This window comes from Beta vulgaris, chromosome 3, assembly GCF_026745355.1.
Source record: "Beta vulgaris subsp. vulgaris cultivar EL10 chromosome 3, EL10.2, whole genome shotgun sequence".
NCBI classification, from domain to species: Eukaryota; Viridiplantae; Streptophyta; class Magnoliopsida; order Caryophyllales; family Amaranthaceae; genus Beta; species Beta vulgaris.
In genome coordinates, this window is record NC_079204.1 from 40565344 (window position 1) to 40591395 (window position 26052).

The following is a 26052-nucleotide window of genomic DNA, read 5'->3' on the forward strand; positions in this document are numbered from 1 at the left end:
TTGATTTCCTATATAATTAGGATGATTAGGAATATGTGTATAACCTCTCGAAAATCATCAATAAATAGTTCCCCAAAAAAATCCTCAACATTTTGAAAAAAAAAGAGCTCGAGAGTAAAAAATTTGCATGCACCCCTCTCCTTAAACTAACTCTTCCTCCAACTCCCAAGAAAAAGGAAGATGTAGAAAAAGCGCAACATATATGAACAAATCAAACTCAAAAATAAAACTTACAAAAACCTTCCGTATTTGACTTAGCTCCTTCTCTCTCTTTCTCTCTCCTCCCCCCCTCTCTCTCTACCTTCCTGCTCATTAGTTATCGCACGCAACATAATCATCAATCTTCCAATTGGATCTCATAATTCTTCAAAATTTTCGGATCAAATTCAACTAATCTAAAAAATTCTTTCCAATTCTTTTAATTCTTTCAATTTTTGATCTCATAAACCTAAATTAACATTGTTTGTCTGGTAAAAAATGGCATCGGAAAGGTTAATCGGCGGCGATGAACCGGAACAGTTGCAATTGGAATCAGAAGAACCTCTAGTTCCGCCTCCAGCTAGGACATCTTCATCGTTTTTCGCATTTAATCAAAACGAGGCGACTGAGTCAACTCGGATTTTTGATGAGTTGCCTAAAGCCACTATAGTTCATGTTTCTAGACCTGATGCTGGTGATATTAGTCCCATGTTACTTTCTTATACTATCGAATTGCAGTATAAACAGGTGCGAATTGTTCTTTACAATTTATTTTTCTTGTAGTAATCTAATTCTGTTGTATACTATACTTTCTCTGTTTTTTTTATACTCGTAATGTTGGAATGTGTGTGCTACTAGAGAGAAAGAGAGAATATATCGCTATAATGTTAACGTTGCAAGTAATAGAGAACTTGCTGAATGGGAAATGTTGCCAGTATTAAGAAAACGAGGGAAGTATGTTATATTTTGGATTGAATTTTGTGTTTTAGCTGAGGTTTTAGCTACTAGTTTTTTTGAATTAATTTTGTCCAAACATATGAGTTGTGGGATGTGATCGAGGTATGGTAAGTTGTGCGGAAGCTTATAGCGTGGCATTGTGGGTATTTTCTCTGTGTGATCATAATTTGGGATTTCGAGTAACTGGATTTTAGTCATCCCAGAATGCCGAGAAAGGGGAAAAAAAATGACTGCGAAAGGAGGATTCTTTGCCCTTGGGGGGTGGAGATTTTATCTTTGGGTGTTTGGTAATAGCTTTCGACTTTCGAGTGGCTTTTTCATTAGCTTTTGACTTAATTTTACGTGATTAAATGGAGAAAAAAGTGTTTGTTAGATGAATTTTTTGATAGATATAAGTTGGCTTTTCAAGTTGGTCATACTAGCTATTTGTATTGATTTTTGGCTTTTGCATTAAACAACCAACATCAGCAATTGATTTTACCACACATGTTTAAACTCAATGGTCAAATAACCAACACAAACAGCTGGCCAAACTAGCCATGTGAAAGCCAAGAACTAACAACCAATTGGCAAAAATCACCTAATAAAGTTTTGTACTTTCCTTTGTTGGGTCAGCTCTTTAGGCAACATTTAGAATTAGTCTAACAATGGGAACGCGGTGTAGTTTACTAGGAGGTTTCTTGCTTCAACCACTGGAGCATGTGGCTGGATTGAGCTAGGTAGCCAAGAGAGATACTTGATTAAAATTTGAAACAAACTATGAACACTTTTGAAGTGGAAGGGAATTTCGCTAAAGTTGGACTTTTGATTGACATGTGGGATCCATCGAATGTCAAAAGCTGTGTATTTTACCATTGAACAAGATTGTTAGTGGTGCACGTGAAAGGATCGGGATTAGTTTAGGTGCACTTACTAATTTGCCCCATTAGTCTGGTTCATTCTATATATATTTTTGGTGGAGCAAATAAGTTGAAAATGCTAAGTTTTCTCCCCTATGCATCCAAATATTATATATGGTGAAAGAAAAGAAAAATTTTAAGGTTTCCTTAATGCTAAGGATTTGAAGTGGATCTGCACACTTTTTAAAGTCTTTCTTTCAAATTTGTTCATAGGGAGGAAAGCTGTTGGTGCTCTAGTAATATTGCGGTTATTGCCAGTGGAAATTCTTTATTCTTAAGGCAAGTGGATATGGTGTCAATGGTTCAGCTATAAGTATGGACTCATGTATGAGACGCTTATTTGGAGGTGCCATCGAGCACCATCAATTTTAAGAGGTGCCATCAAGAACCGTGATTCTTCAAAGGTTCCATGTAGCTTGTGTGAGGGAGCCTAAAAAGAAGGAAGAAGGTTTTCTAACTTCGGGAGATGTAGAGAGTGGACAATCCTATTAGTAAAAATGGGAGTAACTAAGAAAGTTTGTGTGGTTGGTCACTCCTAAAAATCCTTTAATGAAGATGTTCTTAGGTTAGGAGGTTCCTGCAAGTAATGGCTTGTCATAGTGAATTACTCGTCCATGGAGGTGCAGACTGTGGTATTTCCGTTATTGTCAGCTTAATAATTATGTGTGTTGTGTTTTGCTACTCCTACAACACATCTCTTCTAGTTATTGTTGGTGGTGTTATTTCATCCTTAACAAGAAATGAATACTTAGATCTATCCACTTTAAAGAATGATCACCTGAGCAACTTGGATCTTCTCCTTTTAAGTTGGAAGGGCTTATGGACTTTACTTTGGATTCAACTTCTGTAGTGAAATGGAAGGTTGGGCTAGGGTATGAAGCACTGCACCTGTGTTGCATAACCTTCTAGTTCCCATGGCAGTAGATGTTGTGAAGTTCTTGCTCGAACCCTCTATCAAACATATATTTCATCAGAATCTCGCTCCAACACCTATATCAAACGTTATTTCCCCTTTCTTTCAAATATGAAAATCAGAAGAGTCAAAGGGAGGGTATCGCTTGATTAGTTACATGGGCAGGATCACGGCAAGGTTTGAGAAGAGTTCTGCTGAGATATTGGAGGATTACAGCTAGAATAGCATAGGCTGGCTGTCCTAATATTCTAAATATGTCAACAATGCATTTGTTAGCTGCCAAAATCTTCATAAATGATGATACCGATGTCCTCCACATGCCTTATAAGGTGAACTCCAGGAATAAAATCAGGTGGGAATATAGTTTCACTGGAAACTGTAACTTCATATTCTGTTTCAAGGTGGAGCGAAAAAGTTTTTTGTTTCCTTTACTTACTCTAGAAAGATTATTTTGAGTAGGGAGCTCTAAACTTTGAAGTCTAGATTCGATTATGTTGGGGTTCTAGAAGAGGTTTACTCAAGTAGGCTTGTTCTTTTCGTTAGGTGGTTTGTTACTGTTTCTTTTGATGAGGATTTCTTGTCCTTTGATGGTTATTCCAAGATCTTGAAGCAAATAGGTTTAAGCACTTTTTGTACAATATCATTGCTTTTTTTAAATGGATATTATTTTAAATGACCTTGACATATAGGCCATTTTTCCAAATAACCCTGACATTTAGACCCCTAATGCAGATATTCGTGAACTTGTATTTTGTCATTAAACTTGACGGAATGTCTGACAGTGTTAACTTTTTTTTTATATAAAAAAATTACTTTTTTTAAAAAATAAAATAACCAAAATCATCTCTTTCTCTCTTGTTCTTTGTTCATGAAATGTTTATGATGCAAGATATTTGCAATTGATGGCGAAAAGCTTCAAATTTAGTTATCTTTATGAAAGATTAAATTTTGTTGAAAGCCATAAATTTGATTTGTTTTTCAAATTGTTTGATTCTTGTGGGTTATTGTTTATGGATTCAATTTGTTCGAATTGTCACAATCTTAGAATATCCCCAAACCGATTTTACTCAACCGTCGCCGCCACTATCAACACCATCACCACTCCACCTCCATATTCAACCATTGTAGCCCCAAATCGATTTATGACCCATTCTTCTAGGTTCGAACTCGATGTCTTTTGGCTGAATTACTTTGAATTGTTAATTTAGCTTCAATAAACTTCACTTTGATGCTCGAGGGTTCACAGCTGAAACCTTGCCATACTCAATCGTAGGGTAGATTGCTCGAATTATGCACATAAAAGAATTCAAAATTTTAAAATGGTTTATGCTGCAGCTGTTGAGTTTGGTTTACTTGTTGGCCTCCTCACTGTTGGGTCAATTCAAATCTCTTGGTGCAATCTTCATGGGTCATTTAAAAATCGATTCATAAAGACATCTGAGATCCCCCATTTTTAACATCAAAAGCCTCTTTAATCTTTCGTCAATTTTCTCTCTCCTCTCATTGCCTACGACGTTGTGATTCTCTCACTGAATGAGGTCTTCTAAAGTTGCTGCAAGTGTGAAGGAGAAGGAAAAGTTCAAGATTTACCCAAGTGCAAAAGAAACAGAATTTGGGGTTTCTTAAATCTGCAGCAAATTTTTTATTTTTATTGTTTTTTGTTTTCTTTTTGATATTTGACATTGTGGGTATATATAATTTTTTCTATATGGGTATCTTCAGTTGAAATGGGTTTGTTGTTAATTTACAAGAATTTAGCTGAATCTTTATGTGGATCAAGGGAGAGAGGGGATGAAGATATGATAGGGGATGAAGAACAAAAGAGAGAGGATGAAGAACACAATTTTTTTTTTTTTTAAAGTAGGTTCTTGGTTATTAATGTCAAAATAGTTAATGCCGACAACCATTCTGTCGAGTTCAATGACAAAATACAAGTTCAAGCTTATCTGCGATAGGGGTGAAAATGTGAGGTTTGTTTGGGAAAATGACCTATATGTCAGGGTCATATGAGATAAATATCTTTTTTTTTTTAAAATCTAAAATTTACCATTGATTAAATGAAATTTTCGTGTAAAGGCAGCTACAGCCTGCCTACAGGTGTTGTTGATTTTACAACAATAAGGTTTATAGAATAGGGGTTGGAGAGTCGTACTATTGAATGGATCATGTGTAACAAATATTGCTAATTCAGGAATAATAATCTATCGTTTTGTAGACTGTACTTTGAAGGCTTGGAATTTGTTTTGGAAAATCTACCTTTTCTCTGGTTTAGGAGGTGTTGCCTTCTCTTATGAAAAGTTGGAAACTACCTTTCATCATCTTTTTCACATACAACTACCTTATAAGTTATTTCTTTTAATTGTTTTTCAAACTACCTTGCATGACAATTTTGTTCAATAACATAAAAAAATAACAGTTTTTATGAGTTTAAAAGGTCCCATGAATCTAGTTCCTTTTTGTGGACTGCACTCAATGTTTTAAACTCTTGACTTCCGTTAGTATTTTTTTTTATCTTCAAAATTAGGTTAATTTTTCAATATTGTCTTTTTCTTTAGCTGTTATTTAGAGTTGTATAAAATTTCTCACATCTTGAAGCTCACCTCTAAGTATTATGATCCCTCAATGCTAGTTCAAATGGCAATTGGATAAGAAGGCTGCACAAGTGTTGTATTTGCACTTTGCGTTGAAGAAACGTGTGATTATTGAGGAAATTCATGAGAAGCAGGAACAGGTGCGTCTTAATAGTTGGAATTGTATCCAAGGAGCTTGAAATGTCGTGCATCAAGCATTTGTGACTTTAGACATTTTCCCTCTCCAGTTTTAGCATCTTTTACTGCGTACACAAGGGAGTAGCGTATTTTGATTTTGCCTAATTTGGGTATTAATTAAAGGTTAAAGAATGGCTTCAAAACCTCGGAATAGGAGATCATGCACCAGTTTTGCAAGAATATGATGATGCTGAAGACGAAGCTGTTCCTTTGCAACTTGATGAAAATGCCAAAATCAGGTACCACTTGCTCCCTTATCATTTGCTAGATGGTTTCTCTTGCCAGGCTTTAAGTGCTCCTCCTCTTTTCTTTTGTTTATAGTGTGAATTTTGATCTTGAGTTGGTATTGTTGTTCAGAGATGTCCCATCAAGTGCCGCGCTTCCACTTATCCGGCCAGCATTGGGTCGACAACATTCTATTGCAGATAGAGCAAAGGTGGCCATGCAAGGGTATCTGAATCACTTCTTAGGGAATCTAGATATTGTTAACTCTCGAGAGGTGTGCTTGTTTTTTCTTCTAAAACTGCTTGCAACATTCTTCTAAATTTCTTGTAAGGGCTGATGTGCAAGATTCTGGATGATATATCTCATGGTTAGTGTGTCAGTGTCCTTCAGTTGGCTTGTTTGCCTTTCATTGCTTATGACTTCCAAATTCAATATCCTGAAGATTAAAAATACTGTTATGGCATACTTGGTATTATGTTCACTTGCAGGCACTATTGGAGTAGTGAGGCGCCATTGATTTTATAAATTGATTATGGCTTTTGTAGCTCGAAAATCGATTAGTTCCAATGTTCAGTTAGAATAGAAGGATCCTTAATGTGTTAAGATTGGGGGATTTCGTTTTCAAGTAGTTAATGAGAAATGTGTTCAGTAAATTTATTGTGGTTAATTATTTCAGAGATTTCACTACTGAGCGTTACTGTAGAAATCATTCTGTGAGTCATTTAGAATGCTCAGAGCATTAGCTCTGAAGGAAGTTAATGTCCCTAACGAGCCTATTTTCACCTATCTTAACTCCCCTATTTCTTTACTCTTGTCTTCTGCTCAGTCAAAGTACCCAATATTGCTGCCAATGTTCTGTCACTCCATTGTGTTTTCTTTTTCTCTGTATACTTTACTCATGGCATTCTTTTTTTGTTCCTTTTCTCTGCTTCTTAGGGAGTAAGATTTATTCCCATTCTACATTTGGATATATTTGTTTGCTATGCATAACAGCCGTGGTATTGATGACAAAGGCTTCATTGCATAGATTTGGCTTGAGTTTGGTGAATTTTGATGTTGGGTCTGGTTGATCTGTTAAAATCGTTCCCTAGCAAAATTCTATTTACTCTCTCTTGTTTTTATCAACCGACTTCCATTTAGCAATGTGAGCTAAATAAGTATATAGATATAGGGTTACCTGGAGAACAAACGTCATTAGCTTTTCCCACTCATTTTCATTGTGAGATGAGGGAGGACGGGGGTAATCAGCAAAAAGAGAAGGATTAAGTAGGGGAGAGTTAACATCATAGATTGGTGTTTGGCTGTAAAATAGTAACCTAGATGTTATCCTGGATATCTCATATGAGAACTGCATTGAGAAAAATGCTAAATGCAATGGGTTTTTGCAGATGATTTTGCTTACAGATACTATTCCTGAATCTACCCTATACAATTGAAATATCAGATATGTGGAGATAGTTGCCATTTTGCTATCAATATATTTAACCTAACTATGGGGTTTGGCTGCAAATGACGAAGTAAGAATGAAATTGAGAGCTCAACTACTTATAAACTGTCGAAGTACTTCTCACACAAAAACAGAAGAGTTGCTAAGAACTTTTTCTACTATAGAAGTATTATGTTTTGTAGAATTTCAAGAGTATAAAACTTGATGTTACTCATAGTCAGAGTTCACTCTTTGCTTTGTATGTGATTTTAGCTCTGCTCTTTGCTTGATCTGACTTAAATTTGTACTTTGAATTTCTTATGTTGAGGGTTTCGGGTGAATGTGCTATAGGTCTGTAGGTTTTTGGAGGTCTCCAGATTATCATTTTCGCCTGAGTATGGTCCCAAGCTTAAAGAAGATTATGTCATGGTCAAGCATCTTCCGCAAATTCCCAATGATGATGATCATAGGAGATGTTGTGCTTGCAATATGTTTAGTTGGTGCAATGACAATTGGCAAAAGGTGAAAAAACCATGTCTTTTGAAGTTTTGCTCAACTTGAGCATCTAAAGCTATGAACCTTTGCTGGATGCACCTCTTATGTTTTATAGATTGCGTGCTAATATTATTCTCATTTGTAACTTCGAATATTATATACATATATTTTGCTTGTTTTGACCTTTGTATTTTGGTAAATCTGGTAAAGTTGGGTTTACACTGTTTCTTGAATTTTCTTCATCCCTTTACTGCAGAATAAGACTAGATTTCGGTCCTTTGCTTGCATATCATATGGTATCTATTGGCACTCTGCTATCATTGTGTATGCATGTCCTTGAACAGCTTTCTGAGGCTTTTAGTCGCTGTTGTAGTTCTTTGTTTAGCAAAATGGATAGTCTTATTAAGTTTTGATTGCAAACTCGAAATTAACAGTGTTTTTGGATAGAAGAATCTGGAGGACAGGAGATGGAGGGAGTGGAATGGATTATTTTTTCTCCCATTGTATAGATAGAAATTTAGTTGGGCTATGAAAAGGAAGGGTAATGATTGCTTTGTCTGAAAATGTTTAGAGGTGCAGGTCTGCTGTCTGCCTTTCTCTGTCAATGTATCAGCAACTTAATAATCTTCTCTGGAGATTTGCAGTAATTATCATGTTATGTTATATTTCAATCTCTATTATTGAGTTTGTTGTTATCCTTTACCTTGCTCAAATGCTAGCAACAGCTAATTGTAGCAAATGGGGAAAGCAGTATGTTTTAAACAAGGGGCTGCAATTTGCTTGTATCAAGCAGACACCATAGGCTCTTCATCGATGATGAGTCCGAAGTGAAGATTATATTTTTGTTGGATTTGGAAGAGACAAATGCACATAGATAGCTGCTAAATATGACACATTCATGCATACACAAATGTCTTATGGCATGTCTAGTTAGTTATTCTCCTTCTAAATCTTCCAACTTTTGGAGAAAGTGTTTACCAAAGAAAGGGAAAATGGATCCCTTCTAATATTTTTCCTCCCTTCCTTAGCCAACCCATGCCTTGCTAATTCTTCCCTCCATCTTCTTTCAATTCCATGTGGCTCTCATGTAAATTTTTGATCCTCCCAAGTCCCACCCCTTCTCTCTCTTTTCCTCCCCAACTAACTAGTATATCTTTGTCCTTGCTGGGGTAGGCAGTTTTTTTTTTTTTTGGGGGGGGGGGGGGATTATGCAATGCTGGTCAAACATCAGTGAGGATAAATTTCATGTACATAACTAGGGACTGTCAACTGCCTCTTTCTTTCCTTTCTTTTTTCTTTTTACAGTCAAGCTGCTTTTTCAATTTTGCTAAAAATTGATTTTTGTGCAGGTCTGGGCTGTACTAAAACCTGGATTTTTGGCCTTACTTGGAGACCCTTTTGATACAAACCTTTTGGATATCGTTGTGTTTGATATGCTACCAGCTTCTGATGGTAATGGAGAAGGTAGAGTTATGCTAGCAGAAGAAGTAAAGGATCACAATCCTCTGCGCCATGCATTCAAGGTAGAAGAATGCAAATATGTTACTACCGATGGTTCTTTTTCAAGTGTGTTTATATAATTGTGTTGGTACTCTCATTGTGTATCTCACTGTTTTTCTCAGCTAATCCCTGTCTTGCCTTTCTATTGATCTTTTTTGCTTTTAGGTATTGTTCTTGAACAATCTAACTTAAATCTTGATGCATATGTGCAGTCACAAATGAGTCATAGGTCCTTTCTTTAATGGTTCTTGAAGGTTTCTTGAAAGTTCTTTAACTTTCATGGAGTTTTCTTGGACTTTTTTTGGTAGTTTTTATTAATTATTATGATATCTTGTATTAGTTTTGCTTCCATGGTTTTACTTTCTACTTGGAAAGGTTTTACATGATTTGAGCTTTATGTTTCTTCAATTAATTATTGTTTTAGGCGTGTGAATGATTAAAAGGATCCTATCGTATTTAGGAGTCTAATTCCTTTAATCATAGGAGTCTTGGTGAGTTGTTTATGTTGATTAGGAGTCTTGTTATTCTATCCTATGTAGCCATGTGGTTTAGCTTGCTTAGGGGGATCATTACTTGGTTGCTTAGCTTAGGTTGGAGTCTTAAAGTTGATCTTATTAGTTAGTTGAGTTTGTTTAGGGTTTTCTTTGGGCATGTACTATATATATGCGTTCATCATCAATAAAACGGGAAGTGAATGATCTTGATTAAACTTATTCGAGTGCTTTGCATCGAATGTTGGTTGTTTAACCTAAAACACATAAGTTGAGGTTTGTGTGCATCTCCTAATTGAGGTTAGTGAGAGATCCTCTTGTTCTCGAATATTAGAGCCTATCCTTGTTTGTTTATTCTAAAGTTACAATCTTTTAGCCTTAAAAACTGTAAAGATTCAACCTTTGTAGTCAAACAAGAGTAGTGTTCTAGGCTCTTAATTAGAGTGTTTCTCATTAAAAACACGAGGTGCATCCACATCAAATCTATGTAAAAGAGGAACTTTCAAGTATACAGAGACTAGAGAGCGCCACCTATGCTTGTCATGGACCCATGATACACTTCGCCTTTTAAAAAAGTAAAAATTATAGTTCTATAGGAATAAAAATGCATACATAGGGTGTGTTCGGCAACAATAGTTGTGATAGTAGCTTTTAGTTGTGAGAGTAGTTGTTAGCTGTGTTGGTTGCTGTTAGTGGTTGGTGTATAGCTGTTAGCTATTTGATGTCCAAGGAGCGATATAAGATATTGATGTTTGGCAAAAGAAGCTGCCATAGTAGTTGTTTAAAAATAATTAATTAATAACTCAAACAAAACTTTAATATATATTTATACACCACTAAACGCTACCCCAAAAGCTACCAATTGTAGCTTTCACAAACACTACTAAAGCACTACTTATACCAGTAAAAGCTACTTACACCACTAACCTACCACACACTACTATTTTTTTAATTAGTGTTTTGACCTAGTCAAGACACTAAAAGTTACTTAGAAAGCTTGTGGGGGAACACGTCCATAGAGTCTTGGATATAAAAATTAGAGTTTGATTTTGAATAAACAACCTAAGAACAGTGTACTATGTACATCCAAGATATATAATATAAAAATGCATACATAGAGTCTTTTGTCAGAGTTGAGTCCCTGGTCAATGAGTTAAGTGGAGAAATTTTGGGGTAATTTGATGTATGCTGTTAAAGGGATCTTCGCGAATGAAGTGGTGGTGGGAGGCTTGCTTCTTTAAGTGATGTTGCACATATATACTTCTTGCACTATCTTTCACTCAGGAGAATTTTCTGGTTCAGTCTAACATTGAATATATACAGAATAGATTATTAACTAATTCCTGGACTTGTTACACTGAAATTTTGAATTTTCTCAATGGTTCTTACCCTCTCAGTATTGGTGCTGTTAGAATTTTTTAGAAACTAATTATCGAAGCTTTGAATTTGGAAGTATATGAAAATCTCAGGCTATAAAAGCCTGCTCTTCCTCCTCTGACTTAAGAGGACTGTTCTTGTGATTGGAAGAGTGTTGTTCTGCATCGTGACTATTCTCATTCCTGACTTTTCCCATGCTGCCTGATGTAACCATTTTGGGTTGCACAACTAATCATCTCTAGTCCTTACTCTGTCTAAAACTAAGTACACTATATATATTTTTTTATCATATTTGTATACACATTTTCTGAAACGAAATGACTTTATAGGAGAATTATATGTGATGAGATTCCATTTAGTTTTGCATGTTAAGTACAACATACATAGCTTATGCTCATATGGTTAATGGTAACTTTGAAGGTCACTTGTGGCAATCGTTGCATAAGTTTGCGAACGAAAAATAGTTCCAAAGCTAAGTGCTGGGTTGCTGCTATAAATGATGCTGGGTTAAGGCCGCCTGAAGGGTGGTGTCATCCGCATCGCTTTGGCTCTTTTGCTCCTCCAAGGGGAATAACCGATGATGGTAGCAAGGCCCAATGGTTTGTTGATGGTCGGGCTGCTTTCGAAGCAATTTCCTTGGCAATTGAAAATGCAAAGTCAGAGGTATGCTCACTGCCATATTTGCAAGATCCTTCACACTTCAAATATGATATTTAAATAATTGAAGTCCTTCACAGATTTTTATTTGTGGCTGGTGGGTTTGCCCAGAGTTGTATCTCAGACGCCCTTTTAAGGATTATGCATCATCACGGCTTGATGCTCTACTTGAAGCAAAAGCCAAGGAAGGGGTGCAGGTATCTACTCTTTTAGGATGAACTACTTATCTTTGAGATTTTATTATTTCGACTGATAGATGGGCCTATTTTTAGCTCTTTCATGGATGTTTCATCCTTTGCTTGGAGCTGTGATCTTGTCCTTTCTTGAACATGTGCCTTGTTTGGTAGTTAATGAGGACTTTGGGCTCATCCTATGCTTGTGCTGTGAAGAAGCCAGAGCTATTCCTCTGTGTCAGTCAGATCCCTGACTGGTGCTGTGTGGCTGCTAGCATCTCTCTTTCACTGATTGAGTTATTGATAATATCTGGAAAGTGCGACTGACAAGCAGCAGATTGTTGCCTAGTTACAGTACTTTAAGGACTTTCAAACTGCCTTTTCCCTATTACAATTCTGCATCTCATTATCTTGTATTAAATAGTTTAATTAAAAGGATTTTCTGATTTTTAAATGGGGAATTTTGAATTTTTTTCTCTGCCTCTCTAATGGGCCAATTGTAGGTGAAATGGCTTGGTTTTGGAGGGGGGAAAAACAGAAGGTGGTTTGCATTTATGGCAGTGACTTGGGTCATATTAAAAGCTCATGGGGTTGCCATGTTACGGGACTGAGTGGTTTTCTTAACTTCTTGGTGGTCTGTGGCATAGTTTTTCGTAATTTTTTGAAGATGATCTGGTTTTCCACATTTTGTTCACATACTTTTCTTATCTAAAAAAAAAAAGAAACACAAAGGATTTTGTCTGCGAAACTATTTTTGTTTGGTGGAACCAAAAGGCTTGTGATTATATATTTTTATTTGCAGTGTGAGGTAGTTGAAGACCAAAAATAATTGAACTTGCGCAGTTGAGACTGGTATACTGTAATGCTGTACAAGGGTTTGGAAAACAGGTTTTGCCAGCGCATTAGCTTTTTGGGCTGTAATTTTACTGGATTGCGGGTGCCTGGGATTACGCTAGAGTACTTTTGTACGGAAACTGGGTGTGCGGTTTATTGTTATAACTTCTTGATGTTGTTGTGCTAGCATGCATGTTACAGTTTGGCTTGTCAATATTTGGTTCTTCTGTTCACCAAAATGCTCAACTTTTAGGACTAATAAAATCTATTTTGGCAGATCTACATATTATTGTATAAGGAGGTCGCTCTGGCACTGAAAATTAATAGTGTCTACAGCAAAAGAAAGCTCCTTAGCATCCATGAGAACGTCAAAGTACTACGATTTCCTGATCACTTTTCAACCGGTGTTTACCTGTGGTATGCTGCTTTTCTGGTAGATTACTGCAATTAGAGTTCAGCTCTTGAATTTTCACTTATTTTGTATGCAAGGTTATATGAATCAGCCTAAGTGTGCGTTTTCATGTAGGTCCCATCATGAAAAGATAGTGATTGTTGACTACCAAATTTGCTTCATTGGTGGATTGGATTTGTGCTTTGGTCGCTATGACACTTTTGAGCACAAAGTAAACGACCATCCCCCAGCTATATGGCCTGGAAAGGATTACTACAATCCAAGGTGTGAATGCTATGTATCAGTCATTATGCTTGACAAATTCTCTGGAATCCAATATAAAATCTTTCAATTAGAAATAGATTTGCAACTTGTTAAAACTGAAATTTTATATTTTTCGAGTTGAATGTGTGGGTTTCCTCAACATCTCCACTTCATGGATAGTATTTTTATCGATTAAGTTTTCTTTCTGGTCTTGTTTTTTTGCTCTCAAATATGGAAAATGGAGAAGAATGGTTTTTGTCCAACGCAGGAATCCTAATTAAACATTCATCATGGAAGGGAACCTTTGCTGAAAAGACAGAACAATCCAGAAGGATTTTGTATCTTTCCGTTGAAAAATTATAATATATATCATGTCAGATGTGGAATATGGACAACTTTGTAACACCATTTTTCTAGGATTCTAATATTCTATTATAACTGTCTTTACATGAAGACTTCTCTATCAGTGCTCCCAGTAAACCATTTTTTGGCATCTCAAGTTTGCTTTTTTTTTTTTGGGCTTTCTCAATGGATGCTGTTAATCATATTCTCTTAGAAGCTAGATCAAAAAAAACTGTCTGACATGCATGCTGTCTACAGTTAACCACCAGTGTTGGTGGCATGTCCATATAAAGGAAATCTTTTGGATCTGATCCTATATATTATCCATATTATTAATTGGCCTATACACAATTGCAGTGTGCTTATATATTTTCTTTTTCCACCGAAATCAGGGAATCTGAACCAAACTCTTGGGAGGATACCATGAGAGATCAGCTAGATCGCACCAAGTATCCTCGCATGCCATGGCATGATGTTCATTGTGCCCTTTTGGGGCCACCTTGCCGGGATGTTGCAAGGCATTTTGTTCAACGCTGGAATTATGCAAAGGTTGATATTAACTCCCAAACCTTTCCATCTCCATTTTCATCAGTTATTTTGTTATTACATTTTTTTACCCTTGCTGTTTGAGGAGTATAGTGCTGTAAGTAATGTGATCATTTATCGTTTCAGAGGAATAAAGCTCCAAATGAGCACACAATTCCACTACTCATGCCTCAACATCAAATGGTTATCCCACATTATTTGGGGAGTAATTGGGAAACAGAAGTTGATGATGTGAACATAGCTGAGAATCAATCTTTGAAAAGGCAGGATTCCTTCTCGTCTCGAGCATCCTCTCAAGACATACCATTGCTTTTGCCTCAAGAGGCTGGAGAGGATGAAGATTCAAAGTTAAATGGGTTGGATGTGAGCCATGACCAGCAAATGAGGATAATCAGAAATGTTCTTCCGTTCCGAAAGGTTAAAATTGAACCTTTAGTTTCGGATATGCCAATGAAAGCCTTTGTTGATGACTTTGATACAGTGGATGACTCAGCACGTGTAGGCATGAAATCATTAGATAAAGAGTGGTGGGAGACGCAAGAGCGTGGCAGTCTGGTTGTTCCTTCAGATGAATCGGGGCAAGTTGGACCGTGTGTCTCATGCCGTTGCCAGGTAGTTGGTCTTCCCTAAGCATGTTCTAATATTGTGATAGCTGAATGATCATAATTGTTCCTTGATTGAACTTTGACCATGTTAGTTATGACTAAATCTTGAGTTGAGTGGCCACAAAAGGGAGTGTGTGAGAATGGATTTTATCTATTTATTATTAATGTTACTAGTCATCTTGCTGATATAAAAACATCACCCTGAAATGACTAAAAGTCATCCCATGCTTGAATAGAGGTCACCGTGTTATTAAGCAGAAGGGGCTAGAGGTGAGATGGAAGTGTGTGAGTATTGTCTTTGTTATTTTGTATTATTAGTACTCATCCTGATGATGCTAAAACATCACTCTATCAACCACTAAAGTTATCCCATCCTTGAAATAGAAGTCCCCTTACTAGTTAGCAGAAAAGGCCCTAATGCCCTATCAATTTTTAAAAGTCACTTCAAACTTCGGAGGCAATCTAAAGTTACCTTGTGTCTTTATCAACGAGTAAAAGCCATCTGTCTATTAACAATTATTAAGTCATCTTGATGATGAGGATTAATCACCCCATTAGTTACCTTGTATAATTGTCTATTATTAATAGTCAGTCTGTCAATGAAGAATAATCTTCGTCTAGTTTTAATATCACCTTTGAATAGTCACCTTCAAATAAGTTATAGCAACCCTAATTGATTCCAAATATTATAGTATTAATGTAAATCATATTTCTGATATATGATCGATAAATCTCAATCATTTACCAATAAGAATTTCTTAACTACTTGGTAGATTTGTATCTGCCATCCTTTCTTCTCTCATTCCCGCTGTCATAGCTCACCCCTTGACTACTACTCTATCTGGAATGTAACTTTAAGAAACTAAAGGCCTTTAGGAATGACTTTGTCCTCGGCCTCACTAATCAAACAAGGTCATTTCCTGACCTATAGGAGGCTTTCGTGGTCTGCATCCGTGTCAAAAATGGCTGGAAGATCCAAACTTCGTAATGACTATGTTGCAGAGAGAGATTAAAAATAGAAGATGTAAGTACAGAATGTTGTGGGCGTAATTGGTGTGTTCATTTTTAGTGTTAATGCTTACGAAGCGTGTGTCTTACCTGATGTGCCTGTTGTGTCATAGATATCATAAATTTTTGGATTTCCTTCATTTCCAAGTTCCCTGTGGCATAGCTGTATCTAATTGAATCAGGGTCAATCCCTACAAGAACTTATAACAGGCAGATCCCTGTGATGTATGGTTTCCTTTTGGTCTGCGGTATTCATCAGACTTTCGAACATCAACATGATCAAAATCTAAAAGCTTGTAATAGTAGATATAAAATCTCTCGATTTACCTGTTTTATCCTGTCCTTGTGATTTTTTTGTCAAGTTCTTAAGAATGTTCATCGGAGACCGGCTTTCCACCCTTTTCTTGTGGGGAGTAGCTTACCTTCAGAGTTTGGCCTTACTTTCATAATGAATCTGAAAATCCCTTGGTGAAGATGGAGATGTGCTGTTATGAAAGTAATTTACGGGACTTCTAAAACATATCGTGAATGTCTCTACTCAGGTTTTAAGGAGTGTTAGTCAATGGTCTGCTGGAACTAGCCAAACAGAACAGAGTATCCACAAAGCTTATATCTCTCTTATTGAAAAGGCTGAGCATTTTATCTACATCGAGGTAATCTTCCTATTTAAACAATGAGATTAACTTGGTCTCTCTCATGCACTAGCTATGCCATCTTTATATACCATATAAGCCCAAAGTTGCATCTGGATCTGTCATTACGATACTTGAAAGTATTGTCTGCAAGAATTTGACATGTGTAATGTGTTTTAAGAGGCTCCAATGTTGTCTTCTCGAAGAAATATATATTCTTTAAAACAGATGAAGCACCTATTAATCGATCATGATTACTGATTAGTTGGAAAAGGCATCTTGTCAAGTGATGTGAATTTATCATGCTTAACTTTTCTGTCAATGCATGGCCTGAACAGAATCACCTAGAAGTTCTACCATGGTGGTGATTTACCTAAATTTTACCAGGGACACAGCTGCTTACCTTTTTTCCCATATGTTGAATATATGTTTTGCTATAATCTTAATTGGTGTGCTATGTTTCTCTATGCGGAGAACTTGCATAAGCTTTCTGTCCTGACAATTCGTTGCTATCTCGTGTGATGTGCCCAGAATCAATTCTTCATATCAGGACTTTCAGGAGATGATACAATACACAATCGGGTTTTGGAAGCATTGTACAGGCGAATCATGAAAGCATTCAATGACAAGAAATGTTTCCGGGTTATTGTTGTCTTGCCTCTCTTACCAGGTTTCCAGGTACTATATCGTGGCCTATACCATTTGGCATTTGATATAGTTTCTGTTATTTAAGCTGCTTGCATGTTTCACAGGGGGGTGTAGATGATGCTGGTGCAGCATCTGTCCGTGCAATTATGCACTGGCAGTACAGAACCATATCAAGAGGAGTGAATTCAATATTGCACAATCTTTATAGTGTTCTGGGCCCTAAAGCACATGACTACATCTCGTTCTATGGTCTTAGATCTCATGGTAAACTATTTGATGGCTCTCAAGTTGTTACAAGCCAGGTATCTCTTAATAAAATCTCAGGCTTTGCATAGTCAATAGATAAGCTATACCTCTGGCTGACATCTCTCTAATATTCTGATCTTTCATACAGATTTATGTGCATAGTAAAATCATGATAGTTGATGACTGCATGGCCCTGATTGGATCAGCAAATATCAATGATAGAAGTTTGTTAGGCTCAAGAGACTCTGAGGTAGGTATCTTTCTAGACATGCAGCTAAATATCTTGTTTTGTGTTATACCAACTTGTATGCATGTTTTCGATACAGACGTCTTTACCTCTGTAGGACGTAATTTTTTTTAGTCACATGGCCACTTTGGCTTACAATGTTCACTTTTGCAAGTTGGTTAATTTGACGATTAGAAGAATCAAGCATATCCCATGTAGCAGAGTTCTTGAAATGCTATTCTCATACACTTTCTTTATTACTATGTCGTGTTTCAGATTGGTGTGCTAATTGAGGATAAGGAAGTGATAAATTCACGTATGGGAGGTAAACCATGGAAGGCTGGAAAATTCACTTTAACTCTTCGCCTTTCATTATGGGCTGAACACCTTGGCCTTCGACCTGGTGAGGTGAGTAAACCTGAATGTTGACGCTATTGTTTAATAATAGTTATTTGGATGCATTGTTTGCTTGGAGAAAAAGAATCAAAGGTCATATTTTATTGAAAGGCTGTTACATAAAAGACCTTCGACAAATTATTCTGCAAAAAGCTGATAAGATGGTTTTTCCAATCACAGCTTAGACGTCCTCTATAGCCATTCATTTACTCCATAAGGCGCTACCATCTGTTGTCCTAGCATTACAGCAGCAGATAATTTGGACTTCATGTATGAGGGAATTGTTTTGAGTTTTTGACCCTTATGTCGTACTAATGTTCTGAACTACTCTCATTTCTTCATTAAAAAAAAATGGTGTTTTAAGGTACGTATATTCGAGTATAATCAAGAATGATGTTCACAAGCCCTTGAATATAGCAGTGAAGTTTAATTTCTCAAATTTCTGAATTTGGACCATGATGGTGTTGCTTATGACTTGATTTCCATGAATCTGTTGCTCTGCTTGTGATTGTGACTGTAACAAAAAAAATTCTTTATAGGCTCAAGAAGCACTGATTGTATTTTGAGATTTGTCTAATACTAATGTACATGAATTTGCAACAGATATCTCAAATATATGACCCTGTGGTTGATGCAACCTACAAAAACATATGGATGGCGACTGCAAAGGTGAGATCATCTTGTTTTAGAGGCTGCAAATAACCATATTTTCAGGATTCGGTATCTTGCAATTTGCGGAGCTTTATTCATATAGATCATAACTTGTGTTGCTTTTAAGTTATTTTGTTCATGTGATGGGATAATTTATTGAACATTTAAATTCCTACATTTGTATATATATCCAATATAAAGTTTCTTAGAATGAGAAGGATCAGAATGATACATGTGCATATTTTCTGAATTAAATATGCAATTTTATTTTCGAAGTGATTTTTTGTAAGTGCAGATTCTATTGAAAAAATGTACATTGAGAATTGAGATTCAGCCTTATGTCATTTCAATTTAATAAAACATATAAGGGAGAGATTCGACAAAAGTTTCTCAAATTGAGGAGATATGTGCATAATTTTGTAACTGAATATGCATATTCTATCTTTTAATCTTGAAACAAGATCTGCACAATATGTTGAAAAAATGTACATAACAATAATTTGCGCATTTAGTTAAAAACAACTTTATGCACATTTAGATAATAAAGTATGTGAAAAAATCTTTTTCATCCTTCTCATTTGGCCCTAAATTTGTTTTTTGATGCTCTCCCTCGTATCTCCAGTGAGAAAAGAGCATAAAAGATTGTTGAGCCTGAAATGTTTGCCAGTTACTTTGTCTTGGATATCATGCAAATAACTTAAGACTCGAGCTTTGTGTGTGTAATATCAGAGACATTTGCATGACATCTGGAAAACGTCCGTTTTCCATTTTTTTATTTTTGAATTTCATTATAATTTCCGACGGTTGATCTAATTGACAGACAAATACAATGATATACCAAGATGTCTTTGCTTGTATCCCTAATGATCTCATACATTCCAGGTAGGTGGTTGGTTTTTTTCAACCCCTCATCTTTTCAATAACTTCTCTACTTGGGCACAAAATTCTCTCATTAATCATGCATGTGTCTTTTTGTTTGTTTATTTTCTTGTTTTTTATCACCCAGAGTTTCACTTAGACAGAATGTGGCACACTGGAAAGACAGGCTTGGGCATACTACTATCGATCTCGGGGTAGCTCCTAAGAAGTTAGAATGCTATAAAAATGGAAACCTCAGAGACACTGATCCTGCAGAAAGGCTAGAATCTGTGAGAGGGCATCTAGTGTCCTTTCCAGTTGAATTTATGTCACAAGAAGATTTGAGACCAGTTTTTAACGAAAGTGAGTATTACGCATCACCCCAAGTATTCCACTGACATGATTACGACTCTGGGAGCTGCACGATGGATCTGTATGTGTATAGCCTGAGAAACTTAACTTGAAGAAGGCATCTAGTGTCCTTTCCAGTTGAATTTATGTCACAAGAAGATTTGAGACCAGTTTTAACGAAAGTGAGTATTACGCATCACCCCAAGTATTCCACTGACATGATTACGACTCTGGGAGCTGCACGATGGATCTGTATGTGTATAGCCTGAGAAACTTAACTTGAAGAAAGCAGAAATGGAGGCTTCGTTGAAGGCGGTGAAAATATGTGAATGCTCAATGAATAAGAAAGATACAACTTGGGGAAGGATTTCTATTTATTTTTTGATAAATTCCTTCTCTTGCATAGGCCGTTGAGTTTCAATGATGAACGGCGTCTGCCATATGTTTCTGTAATGGCGTAAATGTCTTGGCATTATAGGGTGATAATTTTTGCTGTTGATGAGAGTAATCTTTATAATCTTGGCATCTTGCCATTAATGTATAGTTGATCATTATTGTATAATTCAATTCTTTTACATTATTGTGACTATAATATGTAAGTTGCAATCTTATACACCTAATTATTTACAGGAATCAAATGTATTCTATGCACCAATCTCCATTTTATTCATTGTAGTTTCACTCCAATGCAAAAGCTAATTTACAAAGTATAAAACAATCTTTGAAATCAATTAATCATGCAAACTTCGTAAGTTTAAATATTTTGCCTTATAGTTCTACCGCGGAATGCTATGAAAGGTCTACATGACCACATATTAGGCTTTTCTTTCATTTTTTCCAAGGGTAGTCTACTTAATTTTTTTAACCTCTATACTTCCTATGTATAAAAAATCTTTTGATTGAAGCACCAAATAGACAAAATCATAGAATCAACAAAAACCAAATAATTTTAAAAGTTTTAGTTAGTGAGAAACATATTTTAAACTGCAAAATAAGCGTACTTGCGAAAATAATTATCCGCTATCAACTTTTAGAATCTCTAGAATCATAAGTAGATAGTTACATTACCACACTCTGAACAGCTCTACTTACAAAGTGGTATCAGAGCTTTAAGTTTTAATTGGCCTTTCGAGCCAACTTTAAATTTTTAGTCGCCTAGATAGCTAGTTACTTAAAATGAATTTCATAGAAATCGAGCTCCTACTTATTCGTTGTGTTCAAATTACTTTTTCAAACTTTTTTTTTCAAGATTTTAAATATTTTATTTTTTTATTCGAATTTCTTTTCAGGGTCCGAATTCTTTTTATCTTTGTGCGAAAATTTTGAACTATTTTATTTACTTTCTTTCGGTTCCTTTATGAATTCGGAAAAAAATTATACTTATTTGTTTATGTAATTATTTTAATACTTCTAATTTATTTTGATCACTTTATTATGTTGTGAGAGATGAGTAGTATAGAAAAGACATATAGGATAGAAATATTATATATCTGCATTAAACAGTTAGTTTAGTATGATTATATTTTTCTTCTGTGCAAACTATTTTATGTTATTCCTATGTTTTAAAGTATTGTTATTCTTGCTTATTGTTATTGTTGGCAATATACCCTAAGTGAGAGAATCATTTGTTATAGATGTTGTGCTCTTCAGTAAAACAAACCTAGAGATATGACTGATAGGGAGCTAGTAGAGTAGAAAGCTAGTACAATCCGATTGTACTATGTGATAAGGAGGATGATAAAGGATCTGAGCCTGATTGTGATAGCTGCACTAGCCTAGAAGTCATCATGCATAGTGTTCGAAGAGTAGGTATGCCTGATAGCGATGATGAGGTTCTCCATGAGTTTGACCATGCTAGAGGTCAGACCGGGATGGACATCTACCATGCCGTTTTGAGATCCGAGAGTGATTATGAGTCCGAAGAGGGCGAGCCTCAACCTAAGAAGATGCGAAGATCTACTAGAGCTAGAAGATGTTTCTACTATAACACTGAGGTCGTTGAAACTTTTGAAGATGAGGTTCTCACTCCAAAAATGTACAAGGAAACTAAGGATAAGACTGATGATGTATCTCCCTAGATTATGTATTTATGCTTTTAGAATAAATGTTGATAATTAGTCAAGCAGTGGTTTAAATTTATTTCTTTAGTACCTTAATTTTGTTTAGAAAAAAAATATAGCTATTATGGATTGGAAAAGTGTTACTATCATCATTTTGAGGAATATAAAAAGTAAATATTTAGCTATCCAAGTTAGCAAGAATTTATTTTGGCACATGAATGAGAATATTTTTATTTTATTTTTTGTGATTGAATTTTAATTACCCTCAAACGTGTTTATTCTTGATGTTAATATTATTCATGAATGATTATATGATTGCTGATGATTTATTCATGAATGATTATAACTTCATGAGAATCGTATGTTAATGCGATCTTGTATGGTCAAATCAAGTGTTGCTTTCATAGAGAATGACATATAAGTTATGTATCGAAACCTAAAATAAAGTGATGTTAAATTTCAAGTCGTGCAGTAGAATGACTAACAACGATAACGCCTTAGCTTCTGCTATTCACCTATTGGCGGAGAAATTAACTCAAGAAAGAGCTGAGTGTCCCAATCCTGCTGGGGACATGTTTGAAAGACTAGCCAAAATTAAGCCACCATACTTTAAGGGGCAAGCTGACCCTACCTTCTTAAAAAGTTGGATCAGGGAGTTTGAAAAGATTTTCGGGACTATGAGATGTCCTGAGGGAATGAAAGTAGGTCAAGCTGCACTGTATCTGAAAGATGAGGTTGACTTATGGTGGAAAGAAAATGGGGATAGAGTGAGTGTTGAGGGGTTTGATTGGGACTCCTTTATTACTACTTTGAGAGGAAAATTTTACCTTGCTTTTATGAGGAAACAAAAGGCCTAGGAATTCATAAACCTTAGGATGGGGAGCATGACCATCTCTTATTACTATCTTAAGTTTATAGCATTCTCGAGGTTTGAAACTGAGGTAGTAGCCACTGAGGAGCTAATAAAGGCTCAAAGGTTTGACTGAGGATATCCAACTAGGGTTAGGTGGTGAAACTTTTGCATCCCTAGATGTGGTGTATGGAAGAGCCATCCATATTTATGGTATTTAGTCGAGGTGTGACAAGAAGAATGTTGTAATGGGTGAGAAGAGAAAGGATTCCAATGCTGGAGGAAATCCAGGAAATTTCAAGAAGAACATAAATGGGAATGGGAATTTTCAAGGGAGAAATGGTCAGGGCTATAATAATAAGTGCGAGTTTGAGAGGGTTTACCATTGTAAAAATTGCAGCAAGAACCACCATAGTAGAGATTGTAACGGAGACCTAGTAACCTGTAACTACTGTCAAAAGAAGGGTCATAGGGAGTATGAGTGCTTAACCAAGTAAAAGAAAGAGCAAAATGATAATGGGAATGGTAACCTGGTGTTGTCTAGTTTCAACCAGTCATGAAGTCAAGGTTCGAAGCCTATAGAGTCATAGAACAACCAAGGAAGCTACAATAAGCCTGCTAGTGAGAGCAACAACCAGAATAAGGATTTGGGTAAATTGTTGGTGATGAGTCGCAATGAAGCTGAACGATCTGCCGACGTAGATTCTGGTATTTTTTCTATTAACTTCGTTCTTGTTAAAGCGTTATTTGATTCTGAGGCAGTTATTTGATTCTTGGGCGACTTATTCGTTTGTTTCATCGTCCATCATTAAGAGTCTAGGGTTGGTAAATTTTGAGGTGATTGACTTGTCCATTAGTATACGTACTGGAGAAGTTATAAGGTGTACCAAATCGTTTAAAGATTTGCCTCTGAAAATAGGAGACTGTGTATTTCCTTCTGATTTAATAGTATTCAATTTGGGAGACTTAGATGTTATTCTTGGGATGAATTGATTAGGTTTCTATAAGGCCAAAATAGATTGTTAAGCTCAGAAAGTAGTGTTAAGAAGCCCTTTGGGGAAGTTGACTTTGTATCAATGTTTTGGAAAACCTAAGAATTTCGGGATTATTTCTGCCATGCAAGTTAATAAGTCGATGAAGAAAGGGTGTGAGCTATTTTTCTATAGAGTGCAAGATGTAGGTAAAGAGATTGGATCGAAAATTGAGGATATGCCAATTGTGAATGAGTTTATGGATGTGTTTCCAAGCGAGATTTTAGGTATGCCACCTGCAAGAGCTATTGAGTTCACCATAAAATTAGTTCTTGGCACTACACCTATTTATAAGGCATCATATAGAACGACACCTCCTAAGATGAGTGAGTTGAAGACGCAGTTGTAAGAGTTGTTGGATAAGGGTTATATTAGGCCTAGTGCACTACCTTAGGGAGCTCCTATGTTGTTTGTGAAGTACAAAGATGGGAGTATGAGATTATGCATCGACTATAGGGAATTGAACAATGTGACTATCAAGAACAAGTATCCTTTGCCTAGGATGGATGACCTGTTCTACCAGTTGAATGGAGCAAGTATGTTCTCGATGATTGATTTGCGTTCGGGGTATCACCAATTGAGGGTAGCTGATAAGGATATACCTAAGACTGCGTTTAGGACGCGTTTATGGTCATTATGAGTTTACTATGATGCCGTTTAAACTGGCTAATACTCCGGCTATATTTATGGATTTGATGAATAGGTTATTCTATGAGTTCCTAGATAAGTCCATTGTGGTATTTGTTGATGACATCTTGATTTATTCAAAGAGTGAAGAATATCATGATGAGCACTTGAGGATTATATTGGAGACGCTTAGGAAGAATCAATTGTATGCCAAGTTCTCTAAGTGTGAGTTTCGTTTGGAGAAAGTAGCATTTTTGGGTCATTATGTGTCTAAAGAAAGAGTCTATGTAGATCCTGCTAAGATTCAAGCTGTTAGTGAATGACCTACTCCAAAGAATGTGTCGGGTATTAGGAGCTTTCTAGGATTAGCTGGCTATTGTAGGAGACTTGTGAGAGATTTCTCGAAGATAGAAAGGTCGATGACTACTTTGGTGAAGAAAAAGTCAAAATTCGTGTGGACTGAGAAGTGCGAGGAAGCTTTCCAGATTTTGAAGGAGTGTTTAACCTTTGCACCCATTTTAACCCGGCCTGATGGAAATAAAGGATTTGAGGTGTGTAGTCATGCTCCAAACAATGGCTTGGGATGTGTTCTGCAGCAGAATGGGAAGGTTATTGCGTATGCATCGCGTCAGTTGAAACCGTATGAGGCTAATTATCCTACCCATGATCTAGAGTTAGTTGTGATCGTGTTTGCCTTGAAATTTTGGAGACATTACCTTTATGGGGAAACCTGTAAGATCTTTACCGACCATAAGAGCTTGAAGTACATATAATACAATTCTACTTCTCTCCTATGACTGTCTCTTTGTTTGATATGTTTACCTTATTTAGTCATATAAAGGTACATGTGATCGGCCAAACCGACATACAAAGCAGAGCAGCAAATAAAAACTTCTATTAGGAGACCGGCCAACATGTCACCATCCTAGAAAGGATAGCACATGATATAGGCCTATAATTAGTAACTTAAAGAGTTAACATCTCCTAAACGAAGGCGGCTGGAATTAGGACACTTTAGTAAAGGTGTCTTACTTTCCGTCCAAAGGCCATACCTTGAGATAACAACCTTAGTAAAGGAATAAGTTATTTCATATTTTAAACAAGGATGGACGAGTTACCATAACTTTCATAAAATGTTTCAGTTATCTAGCAAATTATGGTCATTCTCCTTCTTGAACCAAAGAGAGGGCACTGAGTTCTCTTCGTCCAAGAAGGGGGCATATATGGACCAAATATACTGCAGATAACCAAGTCCTTGTACAAAAAGTTAGTATAGGCTGAATTTCAGGCCGAACAGGTTTTTAACATGGCATATCTGATAAACGAATTAAAGTATTCAGCCAATTAGCACTTAGCCTAGGCTGAATTATTTTGGTTGCATAGGCTGAATTGTTTTAGTACTTAACATTTTTGTTCAGGATAATTGGTTTGAATGATAAACGTCATAAGCATGAGATTCTCAGACAAAGATGTAAAAAAAAACTTTTTTATAGATAAGTAAAAGAGCAAATTACAGCTTAGTCTAAAAAAAATACAAAAAAAATTAATCCTACAGAGCTAAGTACAAAAGGCCTACGGCCAAGACTGAGGAAAGGAGAAGCTAAGCTTTTGGAGGATCAGTGTTAT

The 26052-nt window shown here is 36.1% G+C and overlaps 1 protein-coding gene across 1 annotated transcript; it reads left to right on the forward strand.

Moving 5' to 3' along the window:
• Positions 1-154: 154 nt before the first annotated feature.
• LOC104906514 (phospholipase D zeta 1) lies at positions 155-20513 on the forward strand. Its single transcript, XM_048641471.2, has 20 exons — positions 155-726; positions 5378-5479; positions 5640-5755; positions 5874-6015; positions 7519-7689; positions 9012-9185; positions 11451-11693; positions 11768-11884; positions 12972-13111; positions 13221-13370; positions 14084-14240; positions 14364-14849; positions 16393-16503; positions 17014-17160; positions 17235-17432; positions 17525-17626; positions 17879-18010; positions 18602-18667; positions 19470-19531; positions 19656-20513. Exons 1-20 carry the CDS (start codon positions 478-480, stop codon positions 19903-19905), a joined length of 3315 nt encoding a protein of 1104 aa, XP_048497428.1. The 5' UTR covers positions 155-477; the 3' UTR covers positions 19906-20513.
• Positions 20514-26052: the final 5539 nt, after the last annotated feature.